The 23,362-nt window shown below is 49.5% G+C and overlaps 9 protein-coding genes across 9 annotated transcripts; 6 read left to right on the plus strand and 3 right to left on the minus strand.

Moving 5' to 3' along the window:
- Positions 1 to 2,143: 2,143 nt before the first annotated feature.
- sho1 (osmosensor SHO1) lies at positions 2,144 to 3,044 on the plus strand (the record flags this gene model as incomplete). The annotated part of the gene is made up of 2 exons (XM_057272308.1): positions 2,144 to 2,772; positions 2,843 to 3,044. The coding sequence occupies 2 exons, from the start codon at positions 2,144 to 2,146 to the stop codon at positions 3,042 to 3,044; spliced, it is 831 nt and encodes a 276-aa protein (XP_057116496.1).
- A 1,806-nt stretch (positions 3,045 to 4,850) lies between these two features.
- N7481_013090 (PQ-loop repeat-containing protein) lies at positions 4,851 to 6,276 on the plus strand (the record flags this gene model as incomplete). Its single annotated transcript, XM_057272309.1, has 8 exons — positions 4,851 to 5,004; positions 5,091 to 5,125; positions 5,223 to 5,308; positions 5,386 to 5,467; positions 5,546 to 5,675; positions 5,761 to 5,817; positions 5,881 to 5,929; positions 5,982 to 6,276. 8 exons carry the CDS (start codon positions 4,851 to 4,853, stop codon positions 6,274 to 6,276), a joined length of 888 nt encoding a protein of 295 aa, XP_057116497.1.
- A 533-nt stretch (positions 6,277 to 6,809) lies between these two features.
- Positions 6,810 to 9,335, plus strand: N7481_013091 (response regulator; the record flags this gene model as incomplete). Its single annotated transcript, XM_057272310.1, has 3 exons — positions 6,810 to 7,286; positions 7,334 to 8,201; positions 8,386 to 9,335. 3 exons carry the CDS (start codon positions 6,810 to 6,812, stop codon positions 9,333 to 9,335), a joined length of 2,295 nt encoding a protein of 764 aa, XP_057116498.1.
- Positions 9,336 to 9,864: 529 nt separating this feature from the next.
- On the minus strand, positions 9,865 to 10,924 carry N7481_013092 (zinc-binding alcohol dehydrogenase family protein; the record flags this gene model as incomplete). The annotated part of the gene is given in 2 exon segments (XM_057272311.1): positions 9,865 to 10,537; positions 10,554 to 10,924. 2 exon segments carry the CDS (start codon positions 10,922 to 10,924, stop codon positions 9,865 to 9,867), a joined length of 1,044 nt encoding a protein of 347 aa, XP_057116499.1.
- A 2,061-nt stretch (positions 10,925 to 12,985) lies between these two features.
- Positions 12,986 to 13,516, plus strand: N7481_013093 (uncharacterized protein; the record flags this gene model as incomplete). The annotated part of the gene is made up of 1 exon (XM_057272312.1): positions 12,986 to 13,516. The coding sequence occupies one exon, from the start codon at positions 12,986 to 12,988 to the stop codon at positions 13,514 to 13,516; it is 531 nt and encodes a 176-aa protein (XP_057116500.1).
- A 643-nt stretch (positions 13,517 to 14,159) lies between these two features.
- On the plus strand, positions 14,160 to 15,756 carry N7481_013094 (uncharacterized protein; the record flags this gene model as incomplete). The annotated part of the gene is made up of 2 exons (XM_057272313.1): positions 14,160 to 15,045; positions 15,104 to 15,756. 2 exons carry the CDS (start codon positions 14,160 to 14,162, stop codon positions 15,754 to 15,756), a joined length of 1,539 nt encoding a protein of 512 aa, XP_057116501.1.
- Positions 15,757 to 16,021: 265 nt separating this feature from the next.
- Positions 16,022 to 17,992, minus strand: N7481_013095 (putative general amidase; the record flags this gene model as incomplete). The annotated part of the gene is made up of 7 exons (XM_057272314.1): positions 16,022 to 16,143; positions 16,201 to 16,291; positions 16,357 to 16,496; positions 16,681 to 17,094; positions 17,151 to 17,292; positions 17,348 to 17,617; positions 17,675 to 17,992. 7 exons carry the CDS (start codon positions 17,990 to 17,992, stop codon positions 16,022 to 16,024), a joined length of 1,497 nt encoding a protein of 498 aa, XP_057116502.1.
- A 1,358-nt stretch (positions 17,993 to 19,350) lies between these two features.
- On the plus strand, positions 19,351 to 20,289 carry N7481_013096 (class I SAM-dependent methyltransferase; the record flags this gene model as incomplete). Its single annotated transcript, XM_057272315.1, has 1 exon — positions 19,351 to 20,289. The coding sequence occupies one exon, from the start codon at positions 19,351 to 19,353 to the stop codon at positions 20,287 to 20,289; it is 939 nt and encodes a 312-aa protein (XP_057116503.1).
- Positions 20,290 to 20,875: 586 nt separating this feature from the next.
- Positions 20,876 to 22,308, minus strand: N7481_013097 (putative integral membrane protein; the record flags this gene model as incomplete). The annotated part of the gene is made up of 5 exons (XM_057272316.1): positions 20,876 to 21,342; positions 21,403 to 21,467; positions 21,526 to 21,923; positions 21,982 to 22,086; positions 22,153 to 22,308. The coding sequence occupies 5 exons, from the start codon at positions 22,306 to 22,308 to the stop codon at positions 20,876 to 20,878; spliced, it is 1,191 nt and encodes a 396-aa protein (XP_057116504.1).
- Positions 22,309 to 23,362: the final 1,054 nt, after the last annotated feature.

The raw sequence follows: 23,362 nt of genomic DNA on the forward strand, positions 1-23,362 counted from the left end.
CGGGGTGGGGGGGATTGGGTAGTGCAGGTGTTGAGGGGGATTCCCGGGGTATTTGTTTATAGTACGATAGTTGGAGGGGAGATGCTGGGTTCCTGTGTGTTTACTTTTATGATATCCTCTTAGTCGGCGTTGAATTGAATTGGTAGCAAAAGTTGCGGTGACCAGACGTCACGGTATTAAGTACTTGCCGTGCCCAGGTGGGAACTACTACTAACTAGTATGCAGTAGCAGTAACTACTACGATAGTTTTGAATGCATCTTGAACCTGAGTTTGGTCTCATGGGTTTCTTGGTTCACCATTATCATTCACCTAGAGGGACTAAGGCAACCCAATCGACCGTGATTGCAGATCTTGACCACCAGCGATCAGTCACATTCCGATAGCTGCAATGAGATCATCAGACCCGATCAGATCGGATCAGATGCGCATTCCATTGAGGTCAATCGGAATTCTAGAGAGTATACCCCAGATTCCTGATGACAGGCGACCAGGCAGTCCGAAGCGAGCGGATTGAGTTTGGCGCGGCATTGGCAGTACGGTATTGAGTATAAAGCTGGTGGAGGGAGAAGTGGAAGTGCAGAGTAGAATTAACATTGATTTACGGAGTAATAGCCTGAGGCTTCCAGGTGGACGAATCCACCGCAGTACCAAAGGACGGAGTATAATTCACAGCATCATCAAGGGTCTAGAACGAAGCGAAAAGAGGAAAGAAAAAAGTACGATCCGATCGAGGTGGGGCGTGGAGACGAGACAATAGGCGAGACCCAGACCCTTCAGATTATGAGTACGGAGTATGGGAGTACTCATACACCTGGGCACCCTCGGTGAGGTTCTGCACTCTTGGTGTATTAGGATGGTACTTTTTTATGAACTCACTGGCTGTGACAATGGCTATGTGGCAGATGTTAGGAATAGGGGTCAGCCTAAGGCTAGACTGCATTGAAGGGTTACGCAAGCCCGGCAGAGGACGGTTGTACCTACCAGTAGGTCTTCAGTATGGCATTTGTGGTACAAAGTAGGGAGTCTTGCCGGGTTCTTAGTTATAGAAATACAGGCAGTACTAGTATCATGATCCTCTCCCAGATACATCCAGACTCCCGTACTCCGTACTCATATCATATGCCAATGTGTATTCATATCATCGGACACAAGTGTTGATGCGAGCCCGCGTCAGCCAAGCGGAGCCCGTGACTAAGCCGGATATTTATAGCACTGCCTACGTGGATTCATAGGAACATCAAGTTGACTTTGTTATGATGTTGGAGGGAGACACTGCACGAGAATTGAATGGGAATGACAATGACGATGACAATTGATTGAATAAGTTAGAGTATCCATATTCCTTGTCACTACTGTATTAGAATACTCAACCGTTGAAACCCGTAGTGGAGAGGGTTCATTTCCCGGATCCCACTTTGGTCTCGATTCCAGGGGGTGTCTGTGTGTTTGGGGGGGCCCACAAGTCAGTGGGTTGTGCCAGTGCCATTGCTAGTTCTCTCTTCTCTCACACTCTCTCTCGCAATCCGATTTCCTCCACCCTTTTTCCCTCGTTCAACCCTATTCATTCCTTTCTCCAGCCTGGTGCTGTTGTCTTCGCCCTTACGGCCCCCAGATTCTACTCTCGTTTTTGTCCCCTTCCACTCCCCCCCTCCCAAGGCCACCTTGCCCACATCCAAAACACCAACCACCACTACCGCCCAATACAACACCCCTTGACCGAACGGAACCCACGTCTTTGTCTCAAAGAAAAAAAGGTACGAACCACTGGAAACGCCGGCGCCTAACCTTCTTTTTCCTCCCCTTTCGTTTTCATGTTCTTTGCTCTTTCGCGCCCTGCTCTGTCCTTGCCCTTCCATTCGTTTGCGATCGAGTCCCTCAACCGTGTCCCTCGTTTTCGACCCCACGCGACCGTCCTTCGAATTCTCCCACTGACAAGGCGCAGTCTTCGTGCCTCAATCTTCGATTTCCATCGCCAGCCGACTCGAGTCCGACACTTGGTCCTGATTGTCAACGGCGACCTCCTTTATACGCCGTACACACTCGACTCGACTCCGCTTGCCTTTCCTTTTGACATTTCGTTTCGGGTGAACCTGCGTACTCTCTCCTTTTCACAATCCGAGTCTCAACGACAATATTCCCACAATGCCCAACTTCCGCCCCAGCAACATCCTGGGCGACCCCTTTGCGCTGGCCACGCTTTCCATCTCCATCCTGGCTTGGCTCATCGCCTTCATTTCATCCATCATCGCCGACATTCAAACCGACTACCCGAACCTGGATTGGTGGGCAATTGCCTACATGTTCTGTATCAACATTGGTCTGATCTTCACCTTCGGTACCGACACTGGCAATCTCTACGGCGTCGCTATTGTGGGATACTTGGGTGCCGCTCTCGTCCTGACCTCCATCAGCGCCAACAACACCGTCTACGGCTCGCAGGGCGCTGAACAGGCCGCCGGTGCTGGTTTCATTCTGCTGTCCATGGTCATCATCATCTGGATCTTCTACTTCGGTTCCACCCCTCAGGCTTCGCACCGTGGCTTCATCGACTCCTTCGCCCTGAACAAGGAACAGCCCGGTTCGTACCGTGGCAGCCGCCCCATGTCCAGCGCGTTCGGTGCTCGCCCAGAGACCATGGCTACCAGCAACACCCCGCAGATGTACACCTCCGCCCAATTGAGCGGCTTCGAGACCTCTTCTCCCGTCTCCGGATACCCCGGCGGACCCCCCCGGCGCCGAGCGCAATTCTGCCCAGCCTCCGAGTCGCTTCGGTGGCAGCAGCCCTGCCCCTGCACCCGCCCCCGGCCCCGGCCCGGCCCCTGCCATCAACCCTGATGGCAGTGAAGTCCCCCAACCAACCGAGTACCCGTACCGTGCGAAGGCCATCTACTCGTACGATGCGAACCCCGAAGATGCCAACGAGATCAGCTTCACCAAGCACGAGATTCTCGAAGTATCCGACGTCAGCGGTCGATGGTGGCAAGCTCGAAAATCGAGCGGAGAGACCGGCATTGCACCCTCGAACTATCTGATCCTCTTGTGAGATCGATAAGTCTCGTGTGTTTTGTGTTAATGCCCGTTTATTCCCTGTCTCTCTCTCTTTTTTGATTTTTGTCTGCCTTTTGAAGCTTGCTATATGCAAAACATTGTACCCCTTTGATACCCTTCGGATACTTCTCTCGACGTGTGTGTACTTTTGGTTTTCCACCCCTTCCCCTAACGTGATGTCTTGATGGCCTCCTCTCATTACCTTCGACGCAACTATTTCATTCTTCTCCCTCTTATTTCTCTCTATCTCTTTCATTTCATTTATTTTTCCTTTGGAACGCTGCTTTATCTTGATTTGGCTTGGTATTAGTCCTTTGGCGGGAGTTTCCCCGCTTTGTCTCGTGCGTTATGGTTAGGTGCTTTTGATCGTCAAGTCTGGGAACATGGGTCTGCTGGCCCTCGGCGAGAGTTTGTCGATTGTATGACCAGACCTCGACCTTGGCGAAGCCGATGTCCTCCTGTTTCCTCCTTTCTTCGCATGAAAAGTTTCGGCGGCCAGGAAGCGCATGAGTTGCGTCTCTGGTCCCGATGTATAAGAACTGAATGGCGAATGTAATCGATACCTCTGTCAACTTTCAAATTGTATTGATATACTCGTAGACAGGACTGTAGGCGCTGATGTGGCTACCGGTAGCACCGATGATATATGGTCATCACGCAATCAGCGATCCTTCCACATCGGGCATCTCCATCCAGGCGGGGTTACTTACACCCCTCAGCCCTCACTGACAGTCTAGACTCACTCCCGTCAAGCTGCCGCGAATCGCGAAAGTTCCATTCTTCAAGTGACTCTCGCTCTCACCTACCAAGCTTGATCCACCCTCCTACATACCCAAACTTGACTCATCTTGACCGTAACAAGCATTCCATGTCGTCCCACGTGCACGGACAATGACGATCGAGCACGTTGTACATCGTGAGTATGTACCTCCACAAACCATCAATTCTCCGAGTCCCCACTTCACCAATCAATCAATTCTATCAACCCCATAAACCGGCTCCCTAACCGTCTTGACAATAAAGAACATCATGATCAACACGAAAAATGTCAACAAGGTGTAGCTGATAACGAACAATACCCTACCTAGGTAGGAAAGAACTCCAAATCCATTCACGATTCCCATGAATGTTAAGCATTGTTCTCAAACTCCTCTTTCTCCGTATATTAGCCTGTCTGGTACTAGCTCCGCTCTCTGGCGCAGGGCCCCGCAGCACTGCAAAAAAAGGGCCTTCGATACTCGTACAGTTTGCTAAGGCGGGGTGATTGTGGATTTGGACTTGTATATGGACTAGAAGGTTACAAGAAAGGAATGGTATTGTGAAATAGTTCGTAGAAGAAACGGAGCGTATGAATATCGACCATTTAAAAAGGCAGATATAGTATACATACTACAAGCCTCCCATCTTATATTCTCAATCTGATTCTTGAGGGCATATACTAGTATACCGTAGATAAGGTGGCTTGAGTGGAGCAACCCACGAGAGGGAGTTCTTCCCCCTCCCCTAAATCGTAGTAACCGGCTTCTTAGCCGGACTTGCTGATCGGGGTCTGTCCGTTACGCTAGTTCGTTCAAATTCGCTGTTCAAAAAGTCACCGCTCCTCTCTTTCAAAATTGGTATCTTCTTCTCGTTGTATCTCATGCCTTCGCTGTAGGTATATTTCTCTGGAGCTCAACACCAGCACCAGCAACCGGGCCGATCGTCGCTTTCTCGGAGAGGAAGGAAGGAAGGGCAGAAGAAAAAGGAAAAGCCTTCCGATACCCATATTCATACTCATAACCGTGCCGATAATTCAAACAACATGTCGGACGGCAATGTGACAGTCGCATCCAATGTGCTCGGCACCATTGGCACGGTGCTCTGGTGCATCCAGTTAATTCCACAGATTTGGTATAACTGGCGGCGAAAGAATACAGATGGGTTTCCGGCTACAATGATGTTTCTCTGGGCTCTTTGTACGTACTACTACTACTGATATTATACCACTGTGTTCTGGGAGGAATTGGGCTGAGTGGTCCGGCCGGCTCTAACCATCATCCAGGCTCTATTCCGATGGGAGCATATCTTATTTTGCAGGTATGTGTTGTCCCATGGGCCAGCTTTCAAGCGTTACTTGCTAGATGTCCATTTGAAATCTAATTAAGTGATGTTCTTTTTCTCGCCTACTTGCTAGCAAGTCAATATCCCACTACAGATTCAACCGCAGATATTCGGATTTTTTGCGCTGGTTAGCTGGGCCCAGGTTTTGTACTATAGTCAGTGAGTTTTGGACGATTCGAGAATATCAAAGAGTTTCTGCTAAGGAAGTTGTCTTGCGATGGAAATAGTGGTTATAGCTGGTTGAAAGCTACGTTTGTTTGTGTGGCTATGGTTGTGTTATTTGGTGGGTTGGAGGCTCTTCTTATTCTTACATTGAGGGTTAGTAGATCTGTGCCAGTGGATATTTTGCGACTGTGAGAGGATGAATGGATGTGCTTACATCCTTACTACCTGCAGATACCATATGACAAAGGAATTACCTGGCCGGACTTGGTTGTTGGGGTTATTGCTGCTATTCTTCTCAGTGCTGGGTTGTTGCCTCCATATTTTGAATTGTGGAAGAGAGATGGTCGTGTGATTGGGTTTAGTAAGTGTTGTTTTGTCTCGAGTCATAGCCTTGGTGGTGACTCTGCGAGGGCAAGCGATTCAGAGGGCTGATAACTTGAATATAGACTGGGTTTTTCTCTCCATCGATACTTTTGGTGGTCTATTCTCCTTGTTCGCACTCGGTAGGTCCCCATCAAGCAGCAATGTATATGCCGGTATGCCGGTATGCCACTGACAATAGCTAGCTGCTCAAGGAACATTCGATGTTTTGGGGGGTATCATGTACATATTAGTGTGAGTACTAGTATAGAGTGGATCTTGTCAGTGCTAAAGAGGTATTCTCCAGGGTTGTTCTGGAAGCAGGGATCTACTTGAGCCATATCATCTGGCGCATTCGGTATCGCAAGCTGCGCAAAGAAGCCAAGGAAACCGGCAAGAGTATTGATGACTTGTTGGAATTGCGGAGACGGGATACAGAGGACAGCAGAGATCTAGAGGCAGGGGTCCTCGATCAAGATCAAGATCAGGATCAGGATCAGGATCAGGATCAAGAATCGAAACCGACAGGGGCAGAGACAGACACATGGACAGGGGCAGGGACAGGGCCTCCAATGGAGCGGTCAGAGATGAGTGAGAAATGATCATGTTAGGGTGGTTTCAGCCTAAAGGATACCTTATGCTCTAGATGAACCATGGATACCTAAGTATCAGTCCATGAATATACCATACGCCTCCGCGCAAGCATCACACAGCTCCAAGAAACTAGTACTATTTCAGTTTCACAGTTTCAAGTTTCAAGTTGGGCGGGAGATCAGCAGCTGCCAGTGCCAGTGCTTTGCTAGTTCGCTTCGCTGCGTGACTTGAGTTCCACGCGTTCCCCTCTCTCCAGTACAACTTCAATTTCTTCATCATCTTCTCCTTGACCTCTCCCTTAACCTTTCCATTAACCTTCTCCCTAATTTCCCCCCTATGATCCACGGTTCTCTGTGTTGAAACAAGCTGGAGCTACCTGGATGAGCTAGGCCCAACACACCAACCCCGTCTGGGCTAACTTGAACAAGCATCAACGGTGTCAACAGTGCCCGCTCCCCCTTGGTACCCAGCTTCCTCCTACTCCTCCTACTCCTCCGCCACCTCAACTATGCCTTCACTCTGAGCTTCCCCCGCAATCAATATGCCAGAGAGACGTCTATCGCGTCTTCTCAAGGCAAAGCTATTACGACGATCATCAACGCCTGCAGTACCCAAAGCGGGCAACGGGGCGGACCCGCCTGTCCCTGTTCCTGTCCACGTCCACCCAAATCCACCCGCGAATAACTCTCGCCCTTCACATCTCTTCGATTCCGCGAGCGAGAAGTCCCCCTACAGCGTCGTTTCTTCCGCTAACCACTCCTCGGACGAGATCGGCCCTACCTCCGATCCCGATCGGCACGAGGGGGACGCGCCCAAGTCCAAGTCCAACTCCCGGTCCCGGACCCGTCACGAGCGTCGCCACTGTAACTCATCCACTTCGCCATCCGCCGAACACGAACACCAGCACCGCCATCTTTCTCACGCACCAGAGCGATCTACATCATCCCCGCTTCCTACCGACCACGAAAACCCCCCTCTTATACACCCCTCTGACGGACGAACTGCCATCCCCCCTCGAGTCTCCACTCGCGACCCCCCCAGCATTCCGACGATACCTCCTTCCAGTCCGCGGTAGTCAGGGTTCGAACTCCGGCACCTACCGAGCTTCAATTGACCCCGACTCTTGATACTGTCGTTGAGCGCACTGCAGCTGATCGCCGGCCATCCTCATCCGCCTTCCCTCCTCAGTCCAGCAAGCGCCCGAGCATTGCCATCCGCCGGCAGTCTCTGCTTCCATCATCTCACCAACACTTGATCACCGGCCTTCTAGAACAAAGTCTCTTCTCAGGACTGAGCGACCCACAAACCGCCTACGCTCCTGTGGTAGCCGACGAGATGGTCCAGCGTCGGATCTGGGTGAAACGACCAGGTGGCTCCGCCACCCTGGTACCCTGCTTGGAGGATGCGGTGGTGGACGAACTGCGCGACCAGGTGATTATGAAATTCGCCAACTCATTAGGGAGGACATGGGATTCTCCGGATATCGTGATACGAATTGCCCCACGAGAGGGCACAAATCGCCAGACGACCTCGGAGCGCCTCCTCAGTCCCGAGGAATCTCTGTCCTCAATTCTGGACACATATTACCCCGGTGGTCAAAAGATAGAGGAGGCATTGTTGATTGACGCACCTACACGCCGCACTCCGAAGCCCTCCCCGCGCCACTCGGTCTATCATCATCATAACCCGGAGCCTGGTGAGCATGGCGAATACTTCCCGTTGATGCCCGCGAAAGTTCCCACCCCACCTACGCATCCTGCAGCCTCCGGGCCAAACACCGCTCCGGCGATGTCGATAATCAACAATGGGGTGGCTCCTCCGTTGCCTTCGCCAGGTAGGGGTGGGTCACGACATCACCGTCGGCCACCACTCCAACGGCACACAACCAATTCGCCAACGATTCTCGGCCAAGGTCCTATCGTTAGTGTTACAGGTATGTTTTCTACGTATACCCACGCGCCAAGCATATAGAAGCATAGATGACTGATTTTTAGCAGAGGCGGGCATATCTCCCCATTCTGTACCCGTACCACCAACGCAACCGAGCGTGCCCACACCCCCAGCACCAGCACCCGATTCTCCCCAAACCAAATCACATACTCCACCAGCACCGGTAGTATCGCCGCGGGTGTCACGCAAACCCAAGAGCTCTGCTTCACCTGGGGCAGTCTTTGGAGGATTAATTGATGGTACCGTTCCTCCGATCAATGTTCTGATCGTCGAGGACAACATTATCAACCAAAAACTCCTCGAGGCGTTTATGAAGCGATTAAGTGTCCGATGGAAATGCGCGGCAAATGGAGAGGAAGCGGTACGGAAATGGCGACAAGGCGGATTTCACTTGGTATTGATGGATATTCAGTTGCCCGTCATGAACGGGTTGGATGCCACCAAGGAAATTCGTCGCCTGGAACGACTTAACGGTATTGGCGTTTTCCCTAAGAATGCATCCGGTCGTTCGAGTGTTTCGAGTACAAGTGAGGATAGGAGGCCGGGTCTTAACCGCACCGTTAGCGAGGAAGATACTCTCACCGACTTGTCCTTATTCCGCAGCCCTGTCATCATTGTCGCTTTGACAGCAAGCAGTCTGCAAAGTGATCGTCACGAGGCATTGGCAGCTGGCTGCAACGACTTTCTGACCAAGCCTGTTGGTTTCCCATGGTTATCACAGAAGGTTACGGAATGGGGCTGCATGCAAGCACTGATTGACTTCGAGGGCTGGCGGAAGTGGCGTGGGTTTTTGGATACTCCACCGTCTTCCTCGCCCAGTTTAGATAGCGCTGCCAGCCCTATGCAAACCGGTCACCGCAACGACTTCGTCACATCAGCCGACGGATCTACCTCGCCGTCGACGACCCGCCATACGAAGAATAAGCCTTCTTCCAACGGTCTGCCAAGGCCTCACATACCAGATGCCGCTGAGCTCTTACGGGAAGACTCATGGGGTAGTGGCAGCGGTGACACAGGAGACTCCGGCCTCAGCCCTGACTTCAGCCCTGACGGCCTGCCTGTCGAGGCCGATGGGAAGGTGAAGAGCAATGCTGCACCCCCATCGAAGGAAGAATAAACTATTCTCCGATTTTGAAAACATTGATCATCATGATCTCCTCGCCCCTTTCACAACTTTTCCATATGTCTCGACCCTGTCTTTTCCATTGGATACCCATATAACAGCAACATCCTTTTTTGACTCGCGGCCATCTGCAGTAATTTCAAGCGTTCATGCTTTTCTCTTTCTCTCTCTTTCTTTTGCATTTCGACTTTGCCATGATCGCTTCGTGCATTGTGCACTTTTTATTTTGATCTCATGATATGGTATACATATACACAACATGGAAATACTCACATACACGAAGGAGTTGTTCTATCTATGGCCTATATTGATCCATTTTTCTTTGGCCTTTGTTCTATTCTTTTCTCCCCAGGTGAAGACTCTGTTCTTCCTTGGTATGTATTTATCAGATAACCGAATGGAGGTTTCCCATTATCATTAGATCAATCTGGCAACGAAGTTCCCAGTATCTCAGCGAATTCGAATTCGTATTGCCAACTTTATGAAGCACCTGGTGGGTGCCTAGACGGTTACAGTACCTTCCTCACAGCTCCACCACAATCTTCAAGCAACTGACCCCAGCCTTCAACTCATCCAAAGCCCCATTAACAGACCCCAGCCCACCTTTGATAACTTTGATATGGGGGCTAGCAACGACCTGCTTACCAGCAAGCTTCCCCTCCAACCAGTCCACAAAGATAGCCCGATTTCTCTCCTTCAACTCCGCCCGATCCTGCGGAGGATACACAAAAGCAGCCTCAACACCATCAGGAACCTTCAATTCGGGATCCAAGATTGGCGCAATCGCCAACTTCGACTTCTCCCCCTGTCCCTCACCCCTCAACGCATGCAGAACATCAGCCGCCAAGTGCTGGTCCCCGGTAGCATGGTATCCAATCCGAATCCTCACACCATCCGCACCCGCCGCCTGAACAATCTGACCCAACACATCCTCATCCTTATAATCAAATACCCGATCCGCCCCAAGACCCCGGATATAATCATGATGCCGTCCACTGGCAGTAGCATAGACAACAAACCCCATCAACTTCGCCTCCTGCACAGCCAAAGCTCCAATACTACTCGACGCACCCCAAACAAAAACCCCCTCCTCCGAAGCAGAAACTTGAACTTGACTGGTGGTAGCAGCAGGCATCAAACCAGCCCAAACCCACCCATTCCACGTCGTAACCGCCGCAAGAGGGAAAACTGCCCCCCTCAACAAAAGAATACCCATCCGGAAGAATCGCAACAGTCTCCTCCGGCACGAGAACTCGTCTCTGAAATGCGCCGTAATCAACACCGGCGTTAAAGAATGAACTTGCTAGTGCCGTAACGCGGGTCCCGGGTTTCATGGATTCTCGTGTCAGGGGTCCGGATGAGATGATAACGCCTGCGACGTCGGAGCCTAGGATTGCGGGATATTCTTGGATGAAGAATCCTGTGTCGCGTTGGTGGTAGTCTACTGGGTTTAGGGCTAGGGCGTGGACTTCGATTAGGAGTTCGGTTGGGCCGGGCGTTGGGGTTTGGCGGGTTGTTGTTTTTAATGCGGTGGCTTTTGAAGGGAGGGTTGCGGCTTGGTGGGTTTGGTTTTCGGTTGACATGGTGATGGTGATGGTGGTGATGGTTGGAAGTGAGGTGAGATGAGATGAGATCCTTGTGCTTGGTAATATCTGAATACTGGAATGGATTCAAGTTCTCATCTGCCTTATTCCATACTCGATTTTATAGGTATTTTGTTGGAACTTGACGCGGTCACGGCGATTATACCGGAGTTAACTGACTAGTTTATAGAAAGACGGGGTTTGCGTATCTCCACGGCCCCCAATTTATAAGTAACTTGAACACACGCGGTCTGTGATGTTATGATTGGGGGAGCAGGAGCAGGGCCGATAACTTGAAGGAGAGGGACCTGGATTAAATAGGATCAAGAAGCTTAGCTTATCCGTGTTCTTATATCATGTCATCTCATGACTGGGGGTGTCGACAATAGGTGGGTTGCAGTTGGACTTTGTACAGAGTATGTACGGGCACCTTCGCTATTGGAAGAATTCTCGTGGAACAGTGCCATGCGAAATGAAAGGATTCCCTGGGCAGTACATTTGACTGGTCGCTTCAAGTTGCTGACTGCAGCGCTTGGTATCCCCTAACTGGGACTTACCCATTGGACTCGCCATCTTTCGATTTCTTGAGTGCTGCACGATCCTAGCCTTTCTTTGGCTTGGCGCTTTGCTGTTGAGACAAAATGTGTCGGCGTGGAAGACATGGTTATCATTGCAGCAAGAGCTCTGAAGCTTTGGGTGATGAGCGACTGGAAATGCTCATTCTAGATGACAAATCTTGGAAATGGCGATCAGGGTCGAACACATGCGGAACGGGTCGACGCGTAAATGCAATGGAAAGTGGAATCTTGGCTAAGCCTTAAGCTTTAATTTTTTACTTCATTCATTCACATACGAAGTACTCCGTAGACACGGGCCATTTAGTCATGACAGGTGATCCACTCCAACAACTTGAAATTTCTAGTAGCACTGGTCAACAATCTTGTTGAACAGTCAGGTACTCGTACTCAGATGAGACCGGGGCTGCAAAATACTAGTAAGTTTTTGATCAGGGCCCTTCTGATAATCTAGTCGGCAAAACCGATCAAGGAGTCCAGCCTTGAAATATCAGCATTACCAATGCAACGCAACGTAAGTACAAATCGGGACGTCATTTAAAAGTGGCTATGATAAGCACCCACCAACTGCAAGAGGCTTGAACAACGCGATTGAAATGAGCGACATGCCAGCTTCCTAATAATTCGTGATCTACCCCAACTAAGTCTAGTTTGGGCGTGCCGTGTACTCCACAGCTACGACGATAGGCCGAACGGCTGCATTAGTGTCCCGCCATGCACACCCTGAGAGGCTCAAGTGTTCCGGCGGTGGCTTGAAGCCTCCGTCAACGGGGGCTTGAAGCCTCCGTCAACGGAAGTCACACTTAAATGATCCTTATTTTGGGTTCAAGAACGGGGATCAGGGGCCGGTTTGTAGGATATCAATCTGAGTGGGCTTCAGGGATAACCAAGGCAAAAGGCCAGAGGAGCTGAACGGTTGCCCGTCCATTGGCTATGAGTGACGTTCAGGGTGACTTCAGACCTCGCCAGATTGTGAACACTTGCAGATCGCAAAACTAAAGGTTCCTTGGCAAACCGCACGAGTAGCCTTGTCAGACCATGGCCCCGCTCCTAGGCGGTTGAGCTGAGGCGGTGTTGTTTTTCTCATATCCCTGAAGTCAACTCATCTCAACTTCCTCCATTAAGCTTACCTCGTGGAGGGAGCCAGTCTTTCGTTCAGGAACACCCTAGACAACAAACAATCATGCTTCAAGAAGACACGCGAACGTGCTATTTCCCGAACAGCGACACTGCCGGAGGCACTTATCCATGCACTTCTGATGAAACCACACATTGCTGTGGAGCTGGGAACATATGTCTCTCCAACGGATACTGTTTGGATGTGTCCCAACCATTCGTTCTTTCTCGAGGCGCTTGTACAAGCCAGAATTGGGGTGCCGGATGTCCGACCCACTGCCGTAAGTCCTTGGATCCTATCCCTTGTGGGGTTACCCCTTCCAAGGTTCGAATCCACATATGCCTATATCCCAAGCCGAGTGCTGACAAAATGGAAATAGAGGATACCTTCGAGAATATGGGGGCGTCTATAATTAATTTGAATTTTATAAATGGGACCTCTACCTATTGCTGCGGTACACCTATCATCGACGGGGAAGACATCGTCTGCCCTTTCGGAAAGGATAGCTTCGAAATTGACGATGGCGAAATTCTTACCGGACACACTGCCCTCGCCAATGTCACTTCACTGTCGGCCTCAACAAATTCCTCGTCCAATTCCTCTACATCTTGTCCACCGATACAAACAAATACTCCTTCATCAAGCGGGTCACACGATGTTGCCCTTGGAGCTGGGCTGGGCGTTCCACTGGGGGTCATTGCGCTGGGATCGTTGGTATGGGGATTTATGGAGAGAAAGAGGGCCAATAAATTGAGCAAATCAATGGCTAACTCCACTGACCCGGCCACGGGATTTATCGGTCACCCTGTGAACCCCGGGGTTCCTGCGAAGACTGTGAGTTCTGGGCCCTCGGAGCTCGACACCGGCCGACGCATGCCGGAGTTGGAAGCAAGGGATTGAGGGATAAAGTTGCGGCATATAGTTAGATGCCCAGTACATACTTGTACCTATGATAATTGTGAATAGTCGCATAATGTAATTGAAGGCTAATTCCGAGAGTGATACCCCTAATTACAGTATACCTAGGTATATTGATGTTTCTAATGGTGTCGCTGTAATACTCGAGCATAATCTAAGCGGCGGAGAACTATGCATCAATAATCTTAACGTAGCTTCCTACTCGATTGAGGTCATGCACCTATCTACTGGGATACATTTGTCACATAGAGTCTAGACCGAATGAGAGAGCGAGACTAACCTTGGCCACAAACATTCGCCAATGGTTAAGGCCCCGTGCTGGGCAGAATGTCCCGGGTATTCCGGGCTTGTCCTCGTGGCTGGAGGTCGCCCCTCGCGAGGGGAATCCTATGCATGTTACCCAGAGACTGAAAGGCTGGAATGCAACTGCTGCGATAGATTGAGGTCCAGGCTTATGGTAACTTCTATTAAATTGACGCGTAATCCTATCTCAAAATGATTTTAGTTCAGTATAGCTGTCACCCTCGTGCTTTATTCTCCTTAACGCGTGGATCCAAGTCGATCCCGCTGATCAATCGCCCTTGATCGCTTGGCTGTGCAGATCACCAACTTAATCAACACAAGCATGACTCGATTTTTGGGATGTCGCGGCAATAGCCTCAATGTTGTTGCCATTCTCGGCGTCCTGATGCCAGGAATCATGTCTGTTGGCTACAACGCAGCGTCCCTTGGGGGAGTATTGACCTTCAATACCTTTGAGGCTCAATTTCCTGATATCGATGTGACACATTCGGAAAACCCTTCACACACTTCGACTCTACAGGGGACGGTAGTCGCTGTTTACGCGATTGGCGGCTTCCTTGGTACCTTTTCCTGCATCTGGCTCGGCGACATTCTTGGGCGTCGACGTATGATTATGGCGGCTTCCGTTGTTCAGATCCTTGGAGCTACTCTGAATGCCACTGCCTATTCTCTGACCCAACTCATCGTCTCGCGGGTGATTATTGGTGTTGGAACAGGCGCAATTCTGGCCACAATTCCTCTCTGGCAGTCGGAGATCTCTCCTGCGCATAGACGCGGCGCACATGTTGTCACCAAGGGAGTATTTAGTGGAATTGGATGTGCTCTTGCATTGTTCCTGGAGTTTGGGATGTCGTTCAAGAAGGGAAGCATAACATGGAGGTTGCCATCTGCCTTTCCCATGTTTCTATCTTTCGTCATTCTGGGCTTTATGTTCTGTCTCCCAGAATCCCCTCGCTGGCTTCTTTGCCAAAATAGGGTCCTGGAAGCTCGTGAAATCTTGGCCGCCCTAGAGAACGCAAGTGCAGATAGTGATGTGGTTGAGAGCCGAATCAAAGAAGTACAGGTTTCTCTGGATTCAGCTGGAAACAAGACATCCCTGGGGCGACTGTATAATATGGGACCCCAACGAACATTCCATCGGGCAATTCTGGCGATGGGGGGTATGATTTTCGTCCAGCTGACAGGTTCAACTGTGACTACCTTCTACAGTAAGTGTTTTATTTACTCATTTTTTGAGGATACGTTTCGCTAACAAAAAGAATTTAGCCACCGAAATATTTGAGAAGGATCTTCTTCTCAGCGAATCTACGTCTCGACTCCTGGCAGGAGCGTATCAACTTGTGGGACCCCTCGGCGGCATAGTCTCGGTTCTTACAATTGAGGTTGTTGGCCGACGCAAGTTGATGATGCTCAGTGCAGCAGGAAACGCACTCTGCCTAGCAATGGTTGCTGGCCTTGGGTCACACGCCGCGAACATCACCTCCGCACATGCTGCTATCTTCTTTATATTCTTGTTCCACTTCAGCTACATCATCGGATTTGGAGGCATACCCTATCTCTACGCCACAGAACTTGCACCGCTTCACCTGCGTACGACGATTAACAGCATCAGCATCAGTATGTCCTGGGCTTTCAGCATTTTAATCGCCAATGTTACCCCGATCGCATTCAACAATATGGGACAGAAGTATTTCTATATCTTCGCAGCATTCAACGCATCAATCGTGCCGATTGTCTATTATCTGTTCCCGGAGACTTCGGGACGTGAGCTTGAGGAAATAGACGAGATTTTTACCAACACCAACAGCATGTTCGATGTTGTCAAGCGGGCCAAAGAGCTACCTAAACGTCAACCCAACGATGTGTTGATGGAAGAGAAGCTGAAATCTGGTCTCACTGTCTCAGCAGTCCCCGTGTGAGGGTGCTAAATTGTACTATATTTGGAAAATTCTGGCGTGATGGATAACATCATTAATATGTGGGGATAAAGTGCTAAGATACTCGTGACGATTTGTTTAATGATAAAAAATGAAAATGATAATGATCATATTTTAATGAATTCGATCTGAAGAACCTGTAGAGAAAATCCTTCGTAGTAAATCAAGAAAAATCCAATTGACAGTAATATTCAAGTGTCTTGGGTGTAGGGAGTCCCAAATGGCATTAGCCCAATGCAAATGCAATTCAAGCTCTACCCTTGAGGTCTTGATCAATTTGCTTCGCCATCTGCAAGCATTCTTCATCACGCATGTTGAGAGTAAATAGTTGAATAGAGCAGGGTGCACCATTGAGTACCTCAAAGTTGTCTGTGCATATCTATTAGTAAAAGTTTCCGGAAAGGTTCAAGTGCAGGTTTCACCCACATTCCGGACCAATTTGGTCCTCCTTCAGCTCATAAGTCCCAGTTGCATCTTCTGCGCCCACGTGCCCAAAGGGAAGAATGCACGACGGGAACTAGAACGATTCGGAGATTAAGTGTTAGAAATATCCCCGATTCAGTCGCGAAAGATAAAACTTACATCGAGAGCGTTCAAAAATGCCGTGTAGGGAGGCAATCCAAAAGTGTCGTGTCGAACTGCAGTACTCTGGGCAGGGGGTGCGATGCAAATATCAAGGTCGTTTGCGAGCCACAACTTTCTATAATCCTCGCGAATTTCTGCTTTATGGGTGTTCAGTGCAGCCAATTGGCCCATTCGATCCAATGCACTCCTATCCGGCAGAGACAATCCGGCATGTTGTTTAAGCCTCTCGCCCTGTTGACCAAGGTGAAGTAAGGCTGGCACCGGGGGGATCTCCGGATGATTCAAGGTGGTTCCTTGCGCCTGGGTCAAGAGCGAAGGTACCGAAAGCGACCTCGGTCGCCTCCATGACCCGACATTCCGCCGAGCTCAATGGAATGATCGTGTGGCCCTGTGCCTCTAATATGCGGGTTACATTTGCCAGCGTCCTTTTAACAGGAGGCTGCAGAGGAAAATTAGGGCTTTCGGGAACAACTCCGATTCTTAGCTTTTGCTTCGTGGAGACCTGTCTCCATGGAATGTCCAAGATAGTGGAATCATAAAGAGCGGGGCGGGCCTCAAAAAGTGTCTTGAAGAATGTCTCTATACCATCTAGATCCAAAGAAAGTGGGCCCGCACAAGACAGGACAAACTTCATTCCACTGGTGGTGCAGACTCGCATTCCTCCGTTCGGGACCCTTGCAGCACTAGGTCGGAATCCATATGTTCCGCAACATAGGGCTGGAATGCGGACGGAGCCTTGAGCTTATTATTAACACTGCGCTCAGCGTAGCTCTACCAGGGAGAAAACTCACCGCCAATATCTGTTCCAACGCCCAATGGCGAGCCCCTCAAAGCTATCAAAGCCCCTTCGCCGCCACTCGATCCACCAGGTCCCAATTGGGTGTTCCTTGGGTTGAGGGTGCGCCCAAAAACGTTATTGTGAGAGTCGGTCGTCTGATTAATCGTGTTAGGTACTTCAAATCGTGTAACATAGTATATGTCCGCTTACCATCATGGTTTGGGGCACATTGGTTTTAACATAGATAACCGCTCCAAGCTTTAACAAGATTTGTACAAGGGGCGAGCTTTCCGATGAAACCTCACCCATGAAAGATAGCATCCCAATGGTAGATTCAGTACCTTTGTGATGGAAATTGTCCTTGATGCTGATTGGGAGACCGTGAAGCGGACCAGCCAATTGACCCTGATCTCGCAAGCGGTCCAAATGTTCCGCTCTTTTCTGTGCTTCGTCGAACATAGTGTTCGTGAGACAATTGACCTATTCAAGCGCATTAGAATATGCCATGGGACCACAATACTCAAGCACCTCACTTACCAACTGTTGGGCGACTGCAGCACGCTTGCAATACGCCAATGTCACCTCTGCAGAGGTCAACTGACCATTCGCCAAGGCAGAAAGAAGACTAGAAACTGTATAGTTTTCAGTGATTTCGAGTTCACGGTCTGTGAGGATGCCAGACTTGCGAACGGCTTGTTCTTGGACTAGATCAGTTTTGTGTTCTTCTAAAGGTGTTTGGAAGTTGTCCCAGAAGGCATTGGGGATCCTCCATGATGACGGAATCTTTTCAAAATTTTCCTGTTGTTTTTTCGTTACTCTTTCTTGCCACGGGATATTCGTATCGGCAGACTCCATCTTCAAGTTGGCTTGAGTTTGAGCGTGAAGTAGCTTGAGGCTATGAAAAACTGTACTTGGGTTGTTGGATAACTTCAAAAGTCAGTCCTTAATGAAGGCGGGTCCTGTCAGATCCTATATGTAGTATGTTCAAATACGGGGTTTGAGGGGTAAATCCGCTCGGCAAATAATGGCGTCTTTTTGAACCAACTCTCTGAGCCGAATGTTACGTCCTCGCGATATAGCAAATCGCGACACTTGCCTCGGCTAGGAAGTGGGGATAAGCGGGGGTTTTCTTGTTTGATCGCCAACTAGGGTCATGCTCCAGAAATGTCAGACCCAGAGATCCATATGGTCAGGATATGATGACAATGGTCGTAATAGCGATCAAGGTACAAATTGCGTGGGTGAATAAATATTAGCCATATCCCGCTGTTTGGGTAGAATTCCCTAAGGGTCAGAAATAGGCAGAAGTTGGTCTTCAAAGTGGGGTTCCAAGGTTATCTCACTTGACCTCTTCGTATTGTACTATCCAAGACAAAACTTCTCATTTCCTCATATGATCGGTCTTCTCGAAACAAATCTGCGCTGCCTTCTGCTCCCCTTTTTCTACTATATCCATGACGGAATATTGCAAACGTGCATATAAAATAATTTTACCCCCTCAAGATTTGAAAAGCGTTGGCTCACAGCCGACTGCCCAACGAGCATTTAACTGTATACACTTCCTCCTCTTGGGGTATGTTGATGTCGCCATTCTGTTACGGACCTCATTTCTCACGTATTGATAGAGGAACTACGCTGTGGATTTGTCTTGAAATTATTCAATATGCCGCCTGGCATTGCCAATCTGGGACGGAGATGCCCGTTGTGCATTTCTTGGCCGCCCGTGTTGCCGATTTCGTGATCGTAATCTGGCCAGTGAGGAACTTTTTACTCTGGTTTACTAAGAGAGCAATCAGGCAACGATCTGTCTTATCTCAGTGACTTTTGGGGGCCGGAACGCGTTTGCTCTCTCGAACCGACAGCCGCCGGGAAAGACCGAGTCCCTCAATACAATCCACCAATACCAACTTGAGTAAATTTCGAGGCTACATAAATGTCGAATAGTACTTCCGTTGAGCTCTGACTACAGCCTCTTCGCTTATTAGAGATCTACTTCTCAAGGCTGGCCTCCACCCCATCTCAATGATCGGATTTCGGCATTCGTTTTTGACAACTCCGAGCCGACCGCGTAATCCTGCTTCTGCGGGGCGTGCACAAGACGTCCATTTAGTTTCCAGTCTACTCCAACCCTTTCAGCGGTCGTCTTCCTGGGTACATCTCATCTTGTTCTTGTATTCTTGCGAAGAGAAGGTGGAACTTCCAAATTGATCACCATGTCTTCACCCACTATCACTCGCTCAACCGAAAAAACATTCACTTCCTATAGTCAGAAACAAGGCAATGCTTATGCCCAAGCCCGCCCTGATTACCACCCTATTGTTTATGGTACCATTCTTGATCATCATAGAGCCAGTGGTGGCTTACTTGATACTATTCTTGATATTGGCTGTGGTCCAGGGAATGTCGCCCGGGGATTTAGCCCACACTTCAATCACGCCATCGGCCTAGATCCGTCAGATGGCATGATGGCCACTGCTCGCTCATTAGGTGGCAGCACCTCCATCTCCGAAGATATTCGATATGAAGTCTCCACGGCTGAAGATCTCGGGAGGAACCTCCAACAGCCTATCCAGGATGCCAGCGTGGACCTCGTCACTGCTGCAAACGCTGCCCACTGGTTTGACATGTCTAGTTTTTGGAAGAGTGCTGCTCGTGTACTAAAGCCTGGGGGCAGTGTTGCGCTGTGGACAAGTGGCAGGAATCGTATCCATCCATCAGTCCCAGGCGCTGAGGCTCTACAGAGCACTTTGGATGAACTTGAGGAGAAACATTTGAAGCCATTTTTTGAACCAGGAAATTTACTCACTCGGTCTCGGTATATTGACCTTCCACTTCCGTGGACATTGGAAAAGCCAGTCCCCGAATTTGACGAGAGTACGTTCTTTCGCAAGGATTGGGAGGCCGCTGAGAGTTTTTATTCCTTTCAGCCAGAATTGAATATGGATACGTTTGAGAAAATAACGGAGACTGCGAGTCCAGTTACTCGCTGGCGCCAGGCTCACCACGATGCCGTTGGTACGGAAGAGGATATCGTGAGGATGTTTCGGAGGGCCATTGAGCACCATTTGAATGAACAAGGGGTGGAAAGGGGCAAGGAGACCATAAAGGGGGCCATTCATGGGGTGTTACTGATTGTCAAAAAGAAGGCGTAACTCCTCATACTTACTCACCCCGACCACAAGTAAGAGAATCCAATATATTATTCGGCGTGTTATCATCATTTAAACCTTTGATGTAGGTGGCTCAAGAATAAGCCAGTAGAGCTTCGATAAGAAACGTGAAGCGCGAGATACCTGTCGCAACAGACTGCAACACATGGTACATAAGATTTATGGCACGCCTTGTCAACTGAAGTTAATATTTCACGTAACTGCCAGTGTCACTTGCCAAGCACATCTCGTACTAATTTCAAGTTTCTGGTTCGCAATTTATTCTCAAGATTGGGGAGTGGATAGTCATATACATTAAAGTGGGGATGGTTCGTGCTCGAAGTCGAAGCGAAGGGTCCACGTTGCTGCGGGGAGGCTGCATGAGCACTCAATTACTTCTCCGATCTGAAGACTTGGCGTTGGGGGCCGATTCAACTTGAACATCAGGGGCATCAGGGGGCTGGCACCAAATAATCTATCTGCAGAGCACGGGAAAGTTTGTGTTTTCAAGCTGGAGAGGTAGATAATTAATATTTCATTTGTCGTAGAACTTCATAAATTATGGTTGTACATAGTAGGGTGCTTTTTATTATATGTGTTCCTTCGCCATTCGATGTGATCCCTCCCCATCATCGGTACTACTATTAGTATCCGCAGTTGTGGTGACTTCGAATGTGCGGTGAACACCGACCTCCATTTTCCCCATCGTCGCCTTATCTGTAGTCAGCCTTTCCTCGCTGCTGCGGGGACTGGAAGGCTCCGGCCACGAAATTCCTACGTCTCTTTGGCTCTGAATATCTGTCACCACCACAGCCAGCTTATCCGGTCTCAGTTCGTTCCTCCCTTTTCCATCCAGAGAGCCTAATGGCAAGGGACGTTGTCCACTCGCTCCAACTCGACGTGAGCCCGATATTCTTGGGAAGCCAGATGAATACTCTGGGTCGGAATGAGAGCCCATAATTTTCCGAAGCAGGGGCCGAAGGGTTGCAAGGCTTCCAGCTGTGATTCCCAGGCCGGCTTCGATATTTGACCAAATGGCGATTTGGTAGGTAGAGTCTATAGTGCATTAGCAGACACGCTTTCAGGCTCCGGAAATCGTTGGCGCGGTTTACTTACAAAGGAATTCGTAATCGCCAAAAGTTTTAACGAATGGGAATCGAATAATCACAGCAGATGAAGCACTGAAAACAGTTAGTTACGTTGGCCAAAAAATAACTGCGAAAGGTGACGATAACACACATGCAAGCCATGCTGAGAATCCCGACGACGGCATATTTTGCCTCGCGCTTCATATGTAGCTTTCTCACGAGGAATATTGGCAATATTCCAACAGTAAAGTCACACAGTGCAGCGAACACGCTGTAGATATAAGTCATGGTAATGACGATGTTGATGCTAATGCAGTGGCCCTCAATAGAGGGGTCAAATGCCAAGCGAGTCCAGAAATAATTGAGCGGCTTGCATTGCAATAGCATCAAAAACATGAAGACCAGGCCGGCAAGAACCGTGAGCACCATCACGATGTACAGCGTCCAAATATGATGCCTTTTGACCGTGATCCGCATGAGGAAAACGCACACTGAGATTTTGCAGAAAATCGAAGCAAAGCAGTAAGCAATTTCGCAGAGCCACCAATACTGTGTACTTCGTTAGAAATTCTCGCGCCTAAACAATGAGCCCCGAGGAAACTCTTACCCTCATAGCTATGACTCGATGCTCCGGGCTTTCGCTGTCATACAGTTGGCCAGTACCGAACAAAGTGCCTCCGATCATGGACGCACAGAACATGATATAGAATGCCTACTTCAATTAGTTTGGGATCTTCAATCATCGCCTTTCAAATATCGGGAAGAAGAGCTAAATTACCATCGCAAGCACCATGGACCCGTCATCCCACCCAAATGCCTTCACCACCCATCCACGCACATAGCAGCGTAGCATAACAGTTATGCATGCTATCGGTAAAAATACGGCTGCGACTGACCTGACTGCCAGCACCCTTTGGTGCTCATCCTCAGTCATAATTGTGGTGACCGAAGCGACTTATTTCGGACAGAAAGACAATTGTGTGGGGAAAGACCGATTTTTAAGAATCACAGATGCCGCGAGGTGGGCACGGAAACTGGGAGGCGACAATCAGCCGGTAATCGAGAGCCTTCGGCGCGTCAGGGGCGATCTTAGCGCACCTCTAGCGCAACACAGGAAAGCCACGGAAGCTCCTAGGCGAATGGCAAACGGAGATCGACGATATGAGACCGGGACAAACAGCCCGCATGAGTTCCGCCTGCTTGGTTATGATTTCGACAGAAAGTTCGGCATGCGGGGGTTTCTGGCCTGCTGGGACAATGTTACTACTCTGCTCAGTTCCAAACCTGCAAGTAATGAATCCTTCGAGCACAGAAGCAGGGATTCTGAGCCAAAAGGAACATTAAGAGCGAACCTAGACTCCGCCCTTAAGCCGAATACGGCGAGAGATGTGGGTATCAAATCCACAACAACGCGGGTCGGTCATCCGAAATTGGTAACGATTCCGTTGACTGGTTAGCAAATTGTGAACTATTGCTGGGTAGCTTTGGCCATTGCAGAAATGTATCCGCCGTCTAGAACCTTGACAATGGCTTTGTGTGTTTGGCTAGCGAGAGGTGTGATGGGGCAACTCTTTGATGGTATTGACACTTGACAGCACGGTGACAGCACCCCTACCGAGCCTCTGGAACTTGGAAACCGTTTCTATCACTAGTCAGAATGGGACACCGAGGTTTCTCTGGCTTGTGATCCGATCGATCGGTAATCGTGATGATCCAAGTCGCTTCTCCGAAAAGTGGAAACGGGCAGCAGCCAAACAGCGTGTTTTGACCAGAGATTTATTTGAGACGTGAAGCACACCTGGGCAGCAACCTACAATCTTTTAACGTTGAAAACACCTGGACCCCCTTGATTCCGATGTGCAAACAAGCCCGGTGTTTCAGGCATCAAAGGTCGCGAAACACGGAAGTGTTTGATTTCTGAAAAACAAGAACTTCGTGGTCTGTGCACGAACAATTGCTCATTTTTTGGAAATTTTGTGAGATAAAGG

This window comes from Penicillium waksmanii (assembly GCF_028829765.1).
Source record: "Penicillium waksmanii strain IBT 27052 chromosome Unknown utg000010l:1.0-3698451.0:1.0-3701458.0, whole genome shotgun sequence".
Lineage (NCBI taxonomy): Eukaryota > Fungi > Ascomycota > Eurotiomycetes > Eurotiales > Aspergillaceae > Penicillium > Penicillium waksmanii.